The 19252-nt window shown below is 40.4% G+C and overlaps 1 protein-coding gene across 3 annotated transcripts in view; it reads right to left on the minus strand.

Annotated features, from left to right (window-relative positions):
• lrrc17 (leucine rich repeat containing 17) overlaps window positions 1-16626 on the minus strand; it is a 26667-nt gene extending 10041 nt beyond the window's left edge. Inside the window, exons 1-3 of one of the 3 annotated variants that reach the window (XM_040035754.1) lie at window positions 16182-16626; window positions 6919-7268; window positions 5483-5969 (exon numbers count right to left, since the gene is read on the minus strand). In XM_040035754.1, coding sequence (XP_039891688.1) covers window positions 5483-5969; window positions 6919-7191 — 760 coding nt within the window. In that variant the 5' untranslated portion in view covers window positions 7192-7268; window positions 16182-16626. Of the gene's footprint in view, window positions 1-5482; window positions 5970-6918; window positions 7272-16181 lie in introns of all 3 variants that reach the window. The other 2 variants (XM_040035753.1, XM_040035752.1) reach the window with 2 other exon arrangements.
• Between the last annotated feature and the right edge of the window lie 2626 nt (window positions 16627-19252).

A 19252-nucleotide genomic window follows, 5' to 3' on the forward strand; every position in this document is an offset into this window, starting at 1 on the left:
ATCTGTATAAAAGACACCTGTCCACAGCCTCAAACAGTCAGACTCCAAACTTCGCCATGGCCAAGACCAAAGAGCTTTCGAAGGACACCAGGAAAAGTATTGTAGACCTGCACCAGACTGGGAAGAGTGAATCTACAATCAGTGCTCCTCCCATGCTAAATTGATTGCTTCTGTGACCGTTTCACCCCAGTGTGAAAAAGTAAAAAAGTTTCCCAAAAGGTAAACAGTTAACATTGCAGTCAGGACCCTTGAAACCACAGCAACTTCTCCTCAACCTAAAATATGGTCTTTTTTTTTTCTGCTAACGATCTGCCCGCTCTCTGTGATCCACGAGATCCATAGAGAGCTATAACAGTGCTATGAGTGTGGGTGTATGTGCAGCCGAGTCACCATATACAAATGACTCATTTTTGTGCTGCCTACTCAGATGTCAAATGTCCCAAGTTTTTACACAGCACTTGTTACCACTGAAATCTATGATTTACCGGCTGTAACAGCAGCTTTGAAAACAATGTCTAGGAACATAAAACTGGGTTTCTGAGCATCATCATGAGATTTATAATGTTGGGCGGGGGGACTGTTAAAAGATGGAAGATTTTTGCTCTCATTTAACACGTCTGGCTTATGCATAACATCTTACAATATCAGAAGTGATGGGGCTTACTAGAATATTTTATATACTGTAGTGTAGTTAAGGTTTCTGTTATGCGTAGACACAACACTGGTTCATCCATCAAGTTGGGTGCTTTTTTTATGAGTTTTCAGAATGTCTGTCAGGCTACTCAGCCTGACAGACATTCTGAAAATGGTCACGTACCAAGACTGGACTAAAAATGAGCGAAAAAGCAGCCAATGTCCAAAGGAAAACCTTGAAAGCCTGTGAAAAACACAGAAGAGCTATTGCTCAAGAGCACTTTAACAACTAAAAGATAGTCTGGGTTCTTGGAAGCAAACTATAAAGAACTCAAACTGTTCTTATAACAGTGGCCAAGGACTTTACTAAGACACTGTAGATAAATGGGCATTAACGTCACACCATGGCCCTAAAACCAATATAATCACAGTGCTCTGTATAATCTGAGGGGGGTGTCTACTTATCCCTCCTTCTCCTGCTGGGTGAAGATGTTTGGCCTTAGGTCTTCAGTACTCTTGGGGGCTGCGGGTGGCCCGGTTTTCCCCTGATCCATCTCTGTCTGCTTCTGGCTCCCGGGCTTCGTTTTTGTGGCTTCTAACCATCATTTTCAAGTACATTCGTGACAAAGACACATACACACACACTCACACTCGACACCCTCTCTCTCTTTCTCACACTCACACGCACACACACACACCTACACACATACACACTCACACACACTCTCTCTTTCTCTCTCTCACACTCACTCACACACACACACACACACCTACACACTCTCACACACACAGGTATATTGTTGATTTATGTACCTGTGCATTTTCAAAAGTTTGTGTTCCAGGTGTTGTATGTGTATTTTTCTTACAGATGTGGCAGTTGGAGATACATTGTGCTATTTGTACTCTATCCTTTTATTACAGTATGCCTTCCCCATCATCTTCACCTATAACATCTCAAAGTTTCTGGCTTCAATTCTCAACACGTTGGTAGGCAGCTCTAAACACCACATCCAAAAGACATTAGATTTTGTTGACAAAGGGATGTTATTACATCTTTCATTACTGAAGCAGTGGACGCAGCTCGTAAGAAATTACAGAATGACCTCAACTTCAACAACAGGACCACTCTCAGCACTCACCAAGTGTGTTTGCTTTTGGAACTGTCTTCTTTCCACATTTTTTACAAAAACGGGTCAGTACAAAAAACAGAAAAAAAACATGGGCAAACAACAGTTTCCCAGTTTCACCCACTGTGGCCAACTTGTTCATGGAAGAAGTGGAAAAGAGGGCTCTGTTGTCCTACCCTGGAACACCACCAAATCATTGGTTCAGGTATGTGGATGACACCTGGGTGAAAATCAAATCTGACGATATACCACGGTTCACTGGTCACATTAACTCAGTGGACCAACACATCAAGTTAACCAAAATATCAAGTTAGCCTTCTTAGACTATGAGATTCAAAGGTTGATGTGTAACATAAACCAATGCATACAGATCAGTATTTAAGATTTGTTAGTATTTAAGCCACAGAGACACTGTCTCTGTGGCTTTCAAACACCAAAATACTCTGTGCCGAAAATTGGTCCACCCCAAGGATCTGGTCCCCCACAGAGTAACGGGGAAAACCCCACAACCTCTGGTGAAGTGCATGGCAAAACACAAAAGAGCTAACTCATCAGACCAAGGCTCCGCACTCTATTCACACCTACAGGTTAGTTGAAGAAATCAAGGAGGCCGTTTACTGAAAAAGGGAAAGACCATCTCTGAATTGAAGGAATCACAGCATCTTACAATGCTATGATTGCAGCAATTCCACAACCCTGTGTGAATGGCCATTGATCAGTGGTCTCTGATCAGTGGTTGTTGTTGGTCATGACAACTTCCATATTAATAGTCAAGAAACTGACCTCAGTAGTGCTAGTTTCATGCATCAAGACACTACAACAGTAGTTCATTTGGGCTGAATTACAGCAAAGAAAACTCTAAGCACTTAGATTGTCAAATAGACAAACGATTAGGGGGAAATCATGTAAGTGTAATGCTTAGATTAGATTTCACACAGCTAATACAACTATTAGATGAAAACACAAGTGCTGGAAGAGAACAAAATGAGAAGTAAATATACAGCGTGGGCATCCTTTCAAATCAAAAGCACAAAACCAGGAATTAACTGTCATGCACAACAGCTGCACTATATTAAGCAATATTCACACAACACATACAGCTTTTATGGTGCGGTGTGGTTTAGAAAGAGGCAGGATGGGGAGAACCATTACTGGGCATAAAAAAGGAAAGTTGTGGAGAGATGGATGGGATGTTCACCCTGTGAGCGAAACAGAGAAACCTTATGATGCTTCAGATAAAGAACATATTCAAATGCCTTACTGTAGAAAAAAAATAATTAGGAAAATATGCAAAAGCTTCTTCAAGTCCTTACAACACAGAAGCTGCATTGTGTGGTTTTGGCTTGTCGATTTTCTATGAAAGACTGCTTTCTCGGGAGGATACAAGCTCGCCATTGATAGATGTATTCAAATCCTCATGTGGGACTTGGTCAGAATAATGGACGCAGAAAGTGTCAGAGTTTCAGTGTGTGTTAAACAGTGTGTTAAATTAAATGGATGGTGAGAGGACAACAAAAAGAAGATAGAAGAGGAACTGGAGAGGCCACATGAAAGTAACCACGAGGGATCTGCACAAATTCAGAAATTGCCATCTGTCTTTTTGAAGGCAACACTGGGGTCACTATGACAACAGTCTCATAGTGACAGCTTAATGCAAAGATAGAACCAGATGTGAAAACCTGGGTGAGAACTTGGACTATATTTGCAAAGTTTAGAGCGCACGTGTAGTGCTGTGATAAAGTAATTGCCCCTAAACCTAAAAACTGGTAAGCACAAGTCCTTGTCAATCAAGTGTTTGCAATGACTGGCAGTGAGTCTTTCACATCGCTATGGAGGAATTCTGTTGAAGGTCATGCAACAGCATCTCAAATGCATTTAAGTTTGCACTTTGACTCGGCCAATCCAAAATGTTCATTTTGTTTTGGGGTCAGAAAAGGTGGCTCAGAAAAACAAAGAAAGCCTTTAACATGACCCCAAGCCTCAAAAACCCTCCAATGTGGCTGAATTAAAACAATTCTGCAAAAACGAGTGGGCCAAAATTCCTCTACAGCAATGTCAAAGACTCATTGGCTTCATTGCAATTTTTTTTCTTTTATTCAGGTGGTCTGTCTAATATTAATATTTATTTGATGATGTGAAAAATCCTACAAAATTCACACAAAAAGAAAAAAGAAAAGAAACGAAGAAGAAGTCAGGAAGGGGCAAATACTTTTTCATAGTACTGCAAAAGTTTAACTCATCAAATGTCACATTACATGATGGGTAATAACAAGAACAAGCCTAAAATACTGGCTGATCAGATAAAGACATCTGCCTTCACACAAAAACCTGTACATGTATGATATATATGAAACCTTACTTTTTAATCCTAACTTTTCCACTACTGAGCAAGAGTTTGAAAAAGGAGAAGAGAGTGTACGCCTTTCCGCCCAGCGAGGCTCAGACAGCCAGTGTAGAAATTGCTAATAAAACAAACACGTCTCTGCTTGCCGCCTGATTATAATCCAAACATAATTCAACAAAAAAAACTCTTGCGCCTAATTTCAATGTACAAATAAGCAGGACTGTGTCCCGAAGAGCGCTGAGCAAAGCTAATAAATGTGCCTTTTCATATGAAGTACTCCTCTCACAGCAGTTTATCTGTTTGCAACAAAGAAGCGGCCAAGTTTAGCAAAGCACCTGAAATTGGTTGGATTCAGACAAATACTGTCTGCTTCAGAAACAATGAAATTGTTCTTTGTCAGAGTTTATTTCATTCCTACATTTAGTTTAATTAAAGCTGATCATTTTTCTGCTATTGCACTAATAATAAACATCTCAGTGTTTTTCTATAATGTCTTTTTAACTTTGACTAAAAGTTATATCAATATACTAAAGCTAGGATGATACACGAGGTCAAAGTAACATTCCAGAACAACATTCCTTCAATTAGAGAAAATTAATTAAATCGGATTGACAGGTTAGTGAAAACAACTGTTAAATGCCATAATTTTCTATGTACTGCACCCTGGCTTTTCTTTCAGTGAAGTCCTCGAGATACTTTGTCAGTGATAAGAAAATAATCACATCCTACTCCCCACATGGCTTCTTCTTTGTGTTGCGTTTATGGCGTAAATGTAAAGTTGGGCTACTCAGCATCTAGTTAGTCTTATAAAGTACTTTGTAGTTAATTTGAAATGCAACTTTTCTAACAGGCAAACAAACATGTAGTATAAAGATTACTATGTTTCACCAGCTCAGTTTACTACATGGTAATATTTTCTTATTTTCACCACATTTCCAAGAATAAAGCTTGGATGTAAGATGATTTTTGTGTGGTTTTACTAACCACAACTTCCCCATCCAGTACATAATGCTCACCGTCCAAAAAAAAATATCCACCCCCCCCACCCCCCCATTTCACAGTTAATAAAAAACCATTTGAACATAACAAACTCTGTAAATGAGTTTTTTAATAAGGTGCTTTTAGTCCAAGTTTTTCTGCACAAACCTTCACACCAGTCCTTCTAAAACATCTGGACAAACCAGCATCCTCATAGCAATGCTGCTAATAGGTAACCTCTGCTGCCCAAACCAAGACCTGCATACGTCAACTTATATTATAATGGCATCCAAGTTGTGTCTTCTTGCCTCAGATTTCAAGGCAAGAAGACACAGATTTAAAGAATAGGTCACAATGTATAGATAAAGATATAGAGAGACAGAACTTGACAATCTCTCACCTTTGTTGCTGCAGTCCAGCAGCGGTTTGGGAAACATGTACGTGCGGCACATGGAGGTGGCATCTGGCTTCCCTATTTTTGGCGGAGGCTTTGGCCGTTCTACAACTCCAGGTTCTGGCCCCTTGTCTTCCTCACACAGCAGGTCTACAGTCAACTTTTTTAGTTTCTGACCCTTCAGTGAAAGAGGCTCTGCACATATGGCGTAATTGCCCAAGTTGCGGTTGCCTGGCAGCTGTAGTTTTCTGATCAAGCTTTCCAAGGGACACAGGCAGCTCCACGGGTTGTCATAGAGACGGAGATAAGTAAGGCGGGGTAGGGGGAGCAGGACCTCCTCGGAGGCTGTTGTCATTTGGTTGTGCTGGAGGAGCAGGGTTTTGAGCTGGGAGAGGCCACTGAACGCATCATCCTCCACCCTGGAGATGCGGTTCTGCTGGAGATCCAAGCTCTTCAGCTGGGTGAACTGAGCAAACATGTTGTCCCTCAAAACCTGAAAGGAGAGATGTACTCGAGTTGTTTTATTTGCATTTCTGGACAATATGGTAGCATTTACCATCAGCTTACTTGTGCATTATTCTTATCTTTACTGTACTAAAAAACTTCAATCGTCTGCAGTTTGCAGCTTGTAGGAATTTAGCCTCCTACGGCCATTTGACCCCATGTTATACCACAGATTCTATATAAAAAATGGCCATAACTACTGTGGCATTACCCACTGGTGTATAGGCAACTGTTTCAGAGCCTGAAGTTTAAAATTCCCATATTGCTGGAGCCAGATGTCAGACATTTGGAAAATACAGTGGTGCACTATGTTAAGATTACCATTTCTGAACAGCAACAGTAAACCCAAAGTGCTGCAAGTGGTGAAAGACACAGCATGGGTCAGTTTTCTCTATCTGTAATTCCAAGTATCTAACTTTTCAAATTACATATTTTTAGTGTAAAAAATACATGTTAAAGATGTTTTAAATGATAAAAAATATCCTGTTTAAATCCAAAACAAAGTGCCGAAGACACAAATAAAAATAAAACAAGATCCGGTTTCCTTCCCGCATAAGTTATACCTGTTTTCATTGCTTTCATCAGTGTCTATTGCTCAGTCATTTCCACTTATTAACCTGCAGGCTAACATTTTGTTTCAGTTCTCTCAGCACCTGCGACATAAACATCCTGTACTTGCTCAGACATGCAAAAAACTGCACACATAAGGAAGAAAAGTCTGTCTTTGATCTTGCTCCCAAATAACTGGTGCACAGATGCTCATGGCATCAACAAGCCATCTGAAGCATAGAGAGTAAGAGATTATGGATACTTAACTCAGGCTTAATTGCTGCAAAGAACCCAATTTCTTGCAAAAAAAAAAAAAGATCTCCAGTCCGCTGTAATTAACATCAGTTGTTATTTTTGCACCAGGTGAACAGAAATCTGCCTGTAAATACCTGAATCCTATTTCTCGCCAGCAGTAGGTGGTGGATATCTTTGGGCCAGTCCTGCATCACAGTGGTCAGCTGCCTATCCTGGCAGTCAAGGTATTTTTCTCCTGACTCCATGTATTCCAAGCACACCTCAGTTTGACGCCTCATGACGCCGGCCCTGCCTCTACCCCGTACATGGCCCCGTGTGCCCCTCTCCACAGCCTTTGACCGAGGGCCTCTCCGGGGTTCCACTGATCCAAGGAGTAGCAAGAGCAGGAGGGAAACAAGGAGATGCATGACAGGAGAGGAGAGGATGGAGCCTGGCAATCAGGTCAATTTCGGAAGTTGGATGAGGAAGGGATACAGGTCAGTCACTGCTGGTGGCACAAACAGAGGAAGAGAGGGAGAGAAGAAAATGAATTTTCAAAGGTCTTCAGTGGAAACTTCTCACAAAATCCTAAAAGATTTGCAAGAGAGTCCTTAATAAGACCCTGCATCTTGGGCCTTACTGTGTGGAGTTTGGATGTTCTCCTGGTCCATATGCAGGTTTTCCTCAGTACTCTTTATACCAGGAATTTGAGGATTACCTGAACCCATTTGCTGAGTATCACACTTATTTTTTTTTTTAAATCTTCATGAGCACTTTGCATTGAATGCTTTTATAGAATAGAAAACATGAAAATGTCAGTGTTTGACATCACATTATTGTGTGCATTTATGTGCAACATAAAGGAGAAGTTGACACAGATAAAGAGTATCTGCTTTATTACAGCATATCTGTCAACATCTGGCAATCTGTCAATATCTGGCAACAACTAAAGCAGTAATGCTGAACATGTTGAAAGAATTAGTGGGAAAGCTGAGTGATTGTGGAGTGGGCAGAAATGGGGTGTGGGGGTGGAAAAGGGGTTTTGAGAAAAAACGAAAAGACATTTCTCGAGGTTGATGTGTGTTCATAACAGTTTTCTTTTCTTTTTTTCTTTCAGTTTTCTTTGTTTTCTGCCTCCAGCCAAACAAAGCTGAATGTTCAAGATCTTCTACACACAGTTTTTCTCCTTATAATATAGGAATTGTTTGTGTTGTAAAGTAGAGGGTGAGGGGGTGTGTGTATTGCATTTGAAATCATGTAGTTTCATGTGTTTAGAGCTATTTTCCTTTATCTAAAAACACCAAGAGTGCTCGATACAGTAACAAGTGTGTTATGTGTATAAATATCTGCCACATGTACGTGTTAGTTGGACAGTTTGACAATACAATATATGTTTCATTATCTGTCAGGTTCCCAGACAACTAGTGAAGATCATCCAGAACCACAGAAACCTGGCCTGGATGTAGTACTGCACATAAAAAGCCATGTAAAGCCACAAGTTTGCGGTTTGTTTACACACCATTTACTATATAGGTCAAACCACCAAAATGTGGCGTGTTAATTAGTGAACTTAAAAGGTAAGCAGTTTTGTTTTTTTGTTTTTTTTAAATATCAGGGCACATGCAGGCAAGCTGTTTCTACTGGTTTCCAGTCATTTTGCTAAGCAAACAAGGCTGATTGTAGTTTCATATTTACAGCAACCTACCAAATTTCCCAAATAAACCATTTCTTTTAAAACCACATAGAGCCTGTATGTCTGTTTCTTGGTCTGCTGTTCTTGCCATTTGCACTGCCAAACTCCAACATTGTCATCAGGTGCAAATATGAATATGTCAAGACTGTAAATATTATTATTTATTGCCTAATAATGATGGTAATTGTCTTTTTTTTACTCTACAGTTGGTTGTTCTCACAGCCTGCTGGCTATGTTAATATGCACATGTGTATGGGTGTGCACATTTCATGCCAAAATATATGAGTCATGAATCCCTTGTGTTATCAGAGCCAAAAAGAAAAAAAGAGGGGGAGGCCGACAGGTCTGCCAACGTGCACCCCGCGCACACATACAGACACACATGTGTGCTGACTAAGGCCAACTGTACCAAACCGCAGCTCTCTTACCGTCTTTCAGACTCATACAGTGGAACAAGCCTGTCAATGCAGATGGTGTCGTTCCATTGTGAAGAACAGACAGGGCATGTAGCTAGCTACAAGCAAAAACAGCTGAGAATGTATCTGGGGAAGTACTTTGCACTTCACTGAGAAATCTTCTGTCCATCTACAAATGATCTCTAATTAAATGAAGCAAACATAAACCTTCAGTTTCTTTCACTGAAGCCATTATATGCAGCAATTCCCTTCCAGCGAGCTGTCGCTCCAAACCCAAGAAGAACTTAATGAATTGGTCTTCTAAGTCACTACCTATCATTATCTGCCTAACTGTGCCTGTCTTTCTTCTTTCTATGTATTTATGTGCCAGTGTGCAAGCAAGAGAACATGTTATAGATCCTGTGGTAAATGTTTATGAAGCTGATGAGTGGCATGTTTTAACACAATGAGAGACTTGTGCCACATATAAAGTCCAGACTAGACTAGACTCAGGTTGAAAGCACAGAGAGACTTGTTGAGGAGATCCAGACACATCCCCTGTGTATCACTATTTAAGTATTTGCCAATGTAAGTGCTTTCAGTTTAAGCCATTTAAACTGGCATAATAATAATAATTATATTATATTATATAAATGACCTCTTCTTACAACCAAGCTATGCAGAAGAGCATCACTGAACCTAGAAGCAAACATGCTACAGCAGTAGAAGATCACACTGGGTGCCGTTCATGCCCACTAAGAACAGAAAACTGAGGCTACAGTTCACACTGACTCGCTCAAAATTAGACAACAGATGATTGGAAAAATGTTGGCTTGTCTCATGAGTATCAATTTCTGCTGTGACATTGTTGGCTGAGTTAAAATTTGGCATAAAAAACATGAAAGCATGGATCCACCTTGCCGTGAATCAATAGTTCAGGCTGCTGGTGGGGTAATGGTGTGGAAGATATTTTCTTGGTGAAAATATTTGAGCCCCATAAAATACTGAGAATGATTCAAACACCACAGCCTAAGTATTGTTGCTGAACATGTCTAGCCCTTTATGTCCACAGTGTACTGATCTTGTGATGGATACTTTGACCAGGATAACAAGCCATGTCACAATAGAGCACCTTTGGGCTGTCGTGGAATGGAAGATTTGCATAACAGATGTGAAGTTGACAAATCTGCAGGAACTGCAGATGCTATCATGTCAATATGGACCAAAATCTATAAAGAATATTTCCAGAAGCTTTTGAATCTATGCCATGAAGAAAAGAGGGTCAAACCCACTAGTGATGTATACCTACCCATTTATATATGTAAGTGTGGTGCTGGTCTATCTCTCTTTTTATCTAGCTAGCTAGCTAGCTAGCTAGGTGGTTATCAAGCTTCTAGACAACTATTGGCATAGTCACTCTACATTATCCAGCACACATTCCAGCTGTGACCATAATAAACCCACTCAGGCTAAACCCGTCCCTTTGGTTAGCCCCATGGCCACAGCAGACTAGTTTAGTCCTTCCACTATGGTATTATTTCCCACTCCAGCTACCACTGGTCAGTGTATGCCAACCCAAAGTGGTCAAAGAAAAAGAAAAAAAAACTATCTCCCTCCATCTTAGAACATCTACAGAAGGCCCATTTATCCTCAGGGGCGTCTCTAAATGTCACACAGACTGTTTTCCTGCCACTATAACATCTGTCCTGAACAAGAATAGAGTTTGGTCTAGACGTAAAATGTGGTAGCAACATGTCCCTGCGTTTTGACTACGTGAAAATAAACCTCTGCAAAGAATTCGAGTCCTCTCTTTTGCCTCAGAGACCTTAATCATAGTTCATTTTTTTGTTCATAAGTTTTGTGTGGATAGTGTCATGTCTGTGCCCAGTCTGGAACACAGTTGTATCCACAAGTTCAGCAAAAGTCCTGCCTGCTAGCAAGAGTGACATTTAATTGTCTCCGGGTTACTTTACAATGGTAGAGATACAGCATGTTCTTTGAGCGTTTTTGTTCTTGTTGCTAATTACTTTTTTGCATTTCTGGCTCAGTTGTGAGGAATTTATTTTTCAAAGAAACCAATAACTTTTTAATAAGACAATTGATGCATGCAGTCTTTAGATGAGCAAAAGAGCTTGAAGTTGTCGACACAAATGAAAACAAACCGCTGAATAAATACCCAAGTCTGAGGAATGTGTTTTGGGGACAGTTTGCAGGGAGTGTTGATCTAACTGAATATATTGTCTCCCTGCTGAACCAGCTTTAATGTGCCTTATCCAAAGTGCTATTATTTTTTACCTTATGTCATTTTATGAGCAGCGCTCGGTGTAACATATAAAAAAATTAACAGATTATAACATTCATATTACATTCATACATCTGTAATGCTGTGAACGCACAACCATTCCTACCTTCAGTATTGGAATTAGAGTTACTAATCAAACAGTGAGATTACTTTTGTTGTAGTCTCAGTTTTTAAGCATTCTCTGATTATATACAAAAAGCATATGATCAAAATCAAATTGGATTTTAATTTGCATTGCAACAATTGCCCCATTTTAGTTCACGCATGAGATAGGATGTTGTCAGAGGGTGTGGAGATTTGCACATATGAATCATAAAATATTTCACATAACAACAACAAAGTGACAGTGAAGTGCAAACTGGACCCTGCCCAGAGACAGCTCTGCTCTGTTGAGAACACAACATCAAATGCCTTCAAGCACCTACCAAAGTAACGTGTTATAATAAAGCAATAAGTGAAAGATCTCCAGACCCAAGCTGAGTGTATACTGACCCCAACTAAGCACCAATTAAAAGTAGCTTGATTTTTTGGACAGGGATTAAGGCCGAAAATGTCGTCCATTTCTTCAATAATCTTTCTTACATTTTTCTGTGAAGTGCTCTCCAGGTTGTTTTTTTACCAATTATGCTACACTGACCAATCACTTTGTCAGGTACACATGTTGTGTGGCTTTTTAACACAAATTACTAACCAGCCAATCACACAGGAGGAATTGAATGCATTTAGGCATTTAGACAAGGTCTAGCTGGCCTGCCGACATTCAAACCATGGATGAGAATGGGAAAAAAAGGAGATTTAAGTGGCTTTGAATGTGGCATGCTTGTTAGCGCCAGACAGGCTGGTCTGAGCATGTCAGAAACTGCTGATTTGTGAATATTCCCACACAATCTTCTCTAGAGTTTACAGAAAATGGCCCGAAAAACAGGGAAAATATGCAATAAGTGGCAGAAAAAGTGCCTTGTTGATTTCAGAGGAGAACTATCACTCTTATAGGAAGTTAACAGTAACTCAAAAAATGTACTATGTGTACATTTAAATCTCGAACTGGTTTGTTGACCATGACATTGGGTTCACTGTACTCAGATGGTCTGACACAGTTATCAGGTCTCAATCCAATAGAGTACCATTGGGATGCGGTGGAAGATTTGAATAACAGGTGTGCAGCTGACAAATCTGCAAAAACTGTGTGATACTAACATGTCAACATGGACCAAAATCTCTGCAGAATGTTTTCAGCACCTTGTTGAATTAATGCCATGAAGAGTTGAAGTGCGTCCAACGATAAAAGGATACTAGCAAATTGAGTGTCTTGTGAGTTTATCTTTAAATGCAACATCTTCTGTATCCAGACAAAATAAGGTATTAGGGATTTGTGTTCATATGCGAATATTTGTATGATTACTCTCAAGGAATCTCTAGTAGTGTAATAGTAATGTAATAAAAGTTTACTGCATTGCAATAAAAATGGATATTGTGCAAAAAACGAAAAGATACAAGTGATTCATTGACTATATGTACAGTAGTACCCATACTGCACAAAACATACACATAATTTAGGGCTGTCAGTACTGGATAATAAAGCAGATAGCAAAGTATGCATACAACAGGCACCCGCAGACATATGCCTGAGCATGCTCTGTCTTTGAGTGTCTGTGTATGTTTCTTGAATTGTCTGTGTGGGCTCAAATGGGCCATTTGGGCTCAGTAGACCAGAGCAGACAGGTTGGCCTCTAACACCATCGCATACCACCTACATCAGGAAGAGGCACTGACTGCAGTTTGGACAAATACAGATGGTGGCTGCTCGTTTATTCGAAAACCAGATGCAAAAGATGTTTCAGACTAAATAGAAACCGCAGGAAGAAAGTGCAAGTCCCAAAGGCAAAATTTAAGTTACCAAAAAAAGTGACATCAGCAAAAGGGAAATTCCTGCTGGCAAAGAGGAGATATTTTTTGTTTGGTTTTAAGTGTCACTGTTTTTGTTAAGCCAAGAACAAAGAAGGAAGCCTTTTGGTTAAAACCCTGGCCAGCTGGGGGAAAACTGCAACAGCAAAGGGTGCCCGTGTAATAGATCTAGTCAGATTATATCTGTGGGTCAAAGCACAGACCACCGGTGACCTCTCGATGACTGCAGGGATATTACATAATCAGGAGCGCTGTTGCTGGTTTACAAATGACGAAAAGACAAGTCAAAACCACGGCAATGACTTCCAGACTGATGATGAAGCAGGGCGTACCTAAAAAGCTAAAAAAAAAAAAAAAAAAAACCCTGAAAATTGTAGTGATTAGTGTAACAGTATATCGCCAGCAAAGCCTTGAGACTGCACAGTGGCTACCTGCACTGGTCGACCACAGAGGATCTTGGTGCTCCAGTAACAGTGGACAGGCCACTTGGTATGGAAAGAGTTCAGACCGCCAGGGGAAACAGTTCAGAAACACAAGGGCCACTGTGTTAGAGAGAGAAGTGAGAACAAGAAGGGGAGGCTGTAAAAACAAGAATGAGGTTTTCCTGCTTAGCTACTAATACGAAATGTAAAAATTCCATCCAAGTCGCATGCACACGGAAGCCATCAATTGGTAAGTCAGGCAGTTAATAAGAGAAGACAAAAAAAGACAGAAAATTGGAGAGCATGGACAAGGAGTGAGCTTATATGTGATAGGTGACTTTTCTTCTTTAATACACTGGAAAGCCTCCCTTGCTTTGACCTTGCTTTGTTTCCTTTGGGTTAACTCTCCTGCATGTGTGCCCAAGTGCATCTGTTTAACAGACCTACCGACAAGCTACTCCAAACAGAGAGAGATGAAGACAGGGAAAGAATAAAAGTGCAGACAGTGGGAATGTATAGAAAACAGAAGTGGGAGGGAAGTCTAATAATAAACCCTTAATGCTAAAGGAGAGGATGAGACAGTAACAGAGACAGACATGCTGCGCATGTAGAAAGCATTCAAGAGAGAACCCTCACACGTCCCTGAGAGCCTAATTGAAACCATACAAGTTCATTTCTGCAGTGGAGGAAAACTGAGAGTGCTGTGAAAGAAATGTTTGGAGACAGAAAGTGAACGCTTGAGTGTTTCGGCGAGGGTCAGAGGTGCCCCCGTTCACAAAAGCAAACAGCAGAAGGAGGACTTTTCTGACAGAAACGAGCCATTTTGCCTGTCTTTGTGTCTTCCCCCTGCAAGACCCATGAGGAACAGCTTTCTAGAACACTTTGAAATCCAAACACGTGCAAAAGCATGTCCAAAATCAGCAGTTGGTCCCCTTTGAGAGTGGCCAGAGTCCAGCTGCATCTGTGCAACTCCTGTACGGGAAAAATGGCCAGCTTTAAGTAAAGATTATGGAGTCATTACCCTACCACCACCACCCATCCTAAAAAACAAAGAGCAGGGGAGGTGCTTTATCTTATTATTATGCAATATTTTGCGGTGTTTAGTAACATAGTATGTCCTCAACCTTCAGTGTCTACTTTTTTTTAAAAGGGAGTTCAAAAGCTGACACAAGATGTTTAACAGAGTTCAAACACATGCACAATGCCTTCCCCCACCACCCAGCTTTGGTTTGGTGCCAGACACATCTGAGCGGTAAAGACAAACAGAGTTCTCCCACTCGTGTTCTTACCCCAGCGTCCTCTATTTAAATGTAACTGCAACAAGACTGAGAAGAAGGAAGTTTTACTAAAAGGCACCAATGCACTTTGTAATCAGAGTAAACCTGCAACTTTACCAAGTTTCTCTTCTCTCCTTTTCTCCCTGAAGAATTTCAGGGTGAAACCACACGCTGCTCCCACTTCCCAAGCGTACATTTGGAATTTCAGTTAAAAGAGGGCATGTAAATCTGTGTGTGCATATTGCTGCAAGGACATGCGCAAATATAATCAAATATAAGCAACCTGCGAGAAAACAGCACAATCTGTGCAGCAGTGTGTGGATCCTTTAGAATATTCTAACATCAAGCTTTTTGAAAATGTGAATGTTTTTTGCCATTTCCTTGAACTCTCTTGCAGTCCTTCTTCATTTTCAACGAGATAGAGAACCGGCTGCATTCAATGAACATGAAGTAGCACACAACAGGAGGGTTCTAAGGGCGTGGCTATCTATAATTTCTTCCTTACAGTGCAAAGAGGGTCCAAGAAAAGAAATTCACCTCTCTCCCTGGCAGAAGTGGTGCTCGGCTCAATCTGTCGCAGCAGTGTGAGCGGGACCACCAGCCAGTTACATAACATAAGAAGGAAGCATCTGAAACAAGAACTTGGATGTTTCGTTCCTGGTTTTTTTTTTCTCTCTCTCTTTTGCTGCTTTTGCAGAGATTTCCAAATTAATCTCTGGCGACAATGATCCCCATCCGCCCACACGCACATTTTAAAATAAACTTGGCACCTCTTCAGCACTTCCAGCTAAAAATTTCATAGTGGAAAGAATGCTTACTTCAGCAATTCAACAAATCAACGAATACAGAGCAAGAAACAAGAGAGAGCTTTGCTGAAATTATTTTTTAAAAGATTTTCTAATCTCCTCCCTGTTTATGAGTTTTAATTGCATTTTGCATGTTCTACACACTTGTGTGTCGCTCATTTCTCCCCTTTCAAAGCTTCACGTTTGTGATGAGTTGTTATTGAGTTAGTGCCTGACACTCAATCCAGAATTTCAATTTTGCTTCTGCATTTGCCAAAACTTGTCTTTGACTCTCTTACTATCAATCCTTTAGTAAGTAATGAAAACTGACAGTTTTTTCATTCATTGTTAGTGCACGCCTCTAAACTCCCTGTAATTTCTAAAGAACAAAGGGGTTAAAACAAAGGGGAAGTAATATATGTCTGTTAAAATTAAAAGTCAACACTTTGGTACATTTTATTGCTACATACTCTGCAACTTTGCACCCTTTACTTTATGATTTAACTGGTTCACTGTGGCCTTTTGTTAACATTTGGAGAATCAGATTTTGTTAAAGAAATATACTTTGAACAATCCCAAGGTTGCAAATTTTTATATATGCAGGCAGAAAGGTCTGATGCACTGTTTTTTTTTTCCTACCTGTGCAGGGTGAGAATCTGACCTGGGCTCATCCACTAGGACCTGCAGATCTCCGGTTGATCCTGTATCCCAGGCTCCTAATCCTGTCATGAGCGCTGCATCCAAGCCAAGAAAATCTGCCTGGCTGCCTGTAAACTTAGAGCCTGGAGTGAGGGACGAATGAGTGGCTGCGCTTGCTCGCTCTCTCTCTCTCTCTCACCTTCCCTCTCTCTCTCTCTCTCTCTCTCCTTTTCTCTCTCATGAACTCCTTGCTTTTCACCCACTCAGCTAGACTGTACTGAAAGTGTGAAGAGAGAGACAGAGAGAGAGAGACTGCAAGCAATGTAAAACTGATTCTCAAAGGAGCTACAAGGCTTTGTCTGGTTTAGCAGTATGCACACACACACAGACATGTGTGGGAGGGCTCCAACCCTGCACTGATTCCGTCTTGAAGCAGTGGACTTACCCCCAAGATGTGCTGCTAACTGGCCTGATAGAGAGTACTCTGAGTAAGAGAGAGCTTGTGAAGTCATGCACTCGCCCACCAATGCAAACACCAGTGTGCCAGCCTGTCTGTCTCTTTCTTTTTTCTGTTGTGCTACTCAAGGAAGAAAGAACCTTCTAGATTTACCTTAAATCTTTACAGGCTTGTTCCAAAATAACTTTGGTCCACTTCCAACATCTGCTTCAGTGATGAAGCACTGTTTTGTTATTAGTCCTTGGAAGATGTTACATACATCTTGCAAGCAGAGCGTGAGGTTTCACAAGGTTTTGCAAACAGTTTGCCACTCAACACCTGGATTGCATCAATTTAGGATACAACAGCACAAGAGAAGTAACCAGCAGAGCTCATTTGGAGTTTTATACTATGTCCTCACAGTATGGGTTTAAGTATCAGCACCTTAACATTTGTGCTTTGTACTCCCCATAAGTCATTGCCATTACATTTGGCTGATGTTCATGCAACGATTAATCTGTCATATTTGATTGCTTGTTACAAGAACCGTGTCAGAAATTGTCTTTGGAAACTATTTGACAAAGGGCAGGTCCTTTCACAAACAGATGACTGAATGGATCTTCTATTTTTAACCAATCAGCAATGAAACATTGGGTGCAGAGAGCATCAAAGAAGAAAAACAAGCTGCAATCTAAGAATTCAAGAGAATTAACAAGCAGTTTGTGTTGTCAGCTGTTTATTTAGTATATAATCAGATGATTCTGCATTTGTCCATAAAAAGCAAGCAAGCCAATATATTCTACAGGTTGCTGAATGGCAAGAACCTGCAGCAGTTCAGCTCTAAACACATAACCTCGACGCAAGATGCGCTCTCTTCTAACACTGTCTTGCAAATTCTGCAAGAATCCCAACCACAAGTAAAGCTGCTCCATCTTGACTTCTAGCACGATTCTTACATTAAAATTGTAGCCAGTGTGTTAAAATACTTGAACCATGAATTTCTGGTAGAGAGCAGATTTCATGGTTCTATCAATAGCAAGGAATCCAGGCCCAGACCATCACACTCCCATCACCATGCTTTGCTACTGGTATGATCATCTTTTTATAAAATGCTACTGTATATTAGTTTTACATCAGATGTGATGGCACTCAAACCTTCCAAAAAGTTGAACTTTTGCCTCATTGGTTAACAGAATATTTTCTCCAAACTCTTGTGCATCGTTATTTTTGGTCAGCAGTGGTGTTTTCCTTGGAAATCTGCCATGGATGTCATTTTTTCCCAGTCTATTTCTAATTGTTGAATCATGAACACTGACCTCAACTGAGGTAACTGAGGCCTGCAGTTCTTCAGATATTGTTCTGGGTTCTTTTGTGACCCCCTACATGAGTCATCGATGAGCTCTTGGAGTAATTTTTGTAGGCCGGCCACTTGTGGGAAGATTTACCACTGTTCCAGATTTTCTCCATTTGTGGATAACAGCTCTCGTCATGGTTCACCGAAGACCTAAAACCATACAAATAGCTTTATAACCCTTCCCAGACTCATAGATGTCAATAATTTTGTCTCTCATCTGTTCTTGAATTTCATTAGATTCTCATATAATATACATGCGGCAGTACGTGGTCTGTGGCGCTGCAGGGGAGGTGGACACACCTGAGCTGCATCCACAATCATGCTGAAAAGCATTGAATTGTGAACTGATCTGTGGTGTGTTTACTACAATATTGTTTACTGAGATCTTAATAAATAAAATCATCATTTAAAAACTGCATTTTGCATTATCATCTTATCATCTTTGTCTAACATTAACATTTGTTTGATGATCTGAAACATGTGAATGTGACACATATGCAGCAAAATAAGACACTTACACTTCTCCAGCACAGTTCTCACATCAGCAAAAATGAAATGGCACACACACACTCTGCAGTAGGGAGTTTGGAGGGTGAAGACTATTTAAACTCTGATAATACTGCAGTGGGCATCTACATTCTCACATGCAACTTAGGACTGCAGTGGATGTACAAACAGTGTATTTTTTTTTGCTTTAGCACTTCTGTAACACAAGACTACTCGCGCATTTTTAATAATTTCTTTGATAAAAGTTGACATTTTTGTTTAATAGTAAACATATTCGCTTGACACACTTTGCAATTTGTTGCAAACATGAGTAAGAAAACAAAGCAGAATAGTGTTTTGTTGATCTGTGAAGTTTAATTTAGTAGGAGACAAGTAATCCCTGATAGTCAACATACTGCTCAGCACTTCTGGTCTCTAGATCAACACTGAGTGGAACAGTTCCATATTAGGACCACCATTCTGCAGCTTCTTAAAGGGATTGTTTACTGCCAAACACTTCAAAAGGCCTGGGGGTACTTATAACAGAACACTTATTTTTAGTATGTAGGACAGCAGGTATGGGGACATGCAAAGCATTTTTAGTTTCTCAAAAGGCTATATAACCTGTCGACTTAACAGTGGTAAATGAACATACACTGAAGCTAATTATATATACACACATGCACAAAAGCAGGCTTGCAGGGCAGTCAGAAAACCTTTGCCTGAGTGTGTGTTTGTTAATACCCAGGAATGAGAAGGTCTGTTTGTGTGCCAGGCCAGCTGTGCTGCCAGTGG

The sequence above is a fragment of the Simochromis diagramma genome, unplaced genomic scaffold, assembly GCF_900408965.1.
Source record: "Simochromis diagramma unplaced genomic scaffold, fSimDia1.1 OVJJ01000816.1, whole genome shotgun sequence".
NCBI lineage: Eukaryota > Metazoa > Chordata > Actinopteri > Cichliformes > Cichlidae > Simochromis > Simochromis diagramma.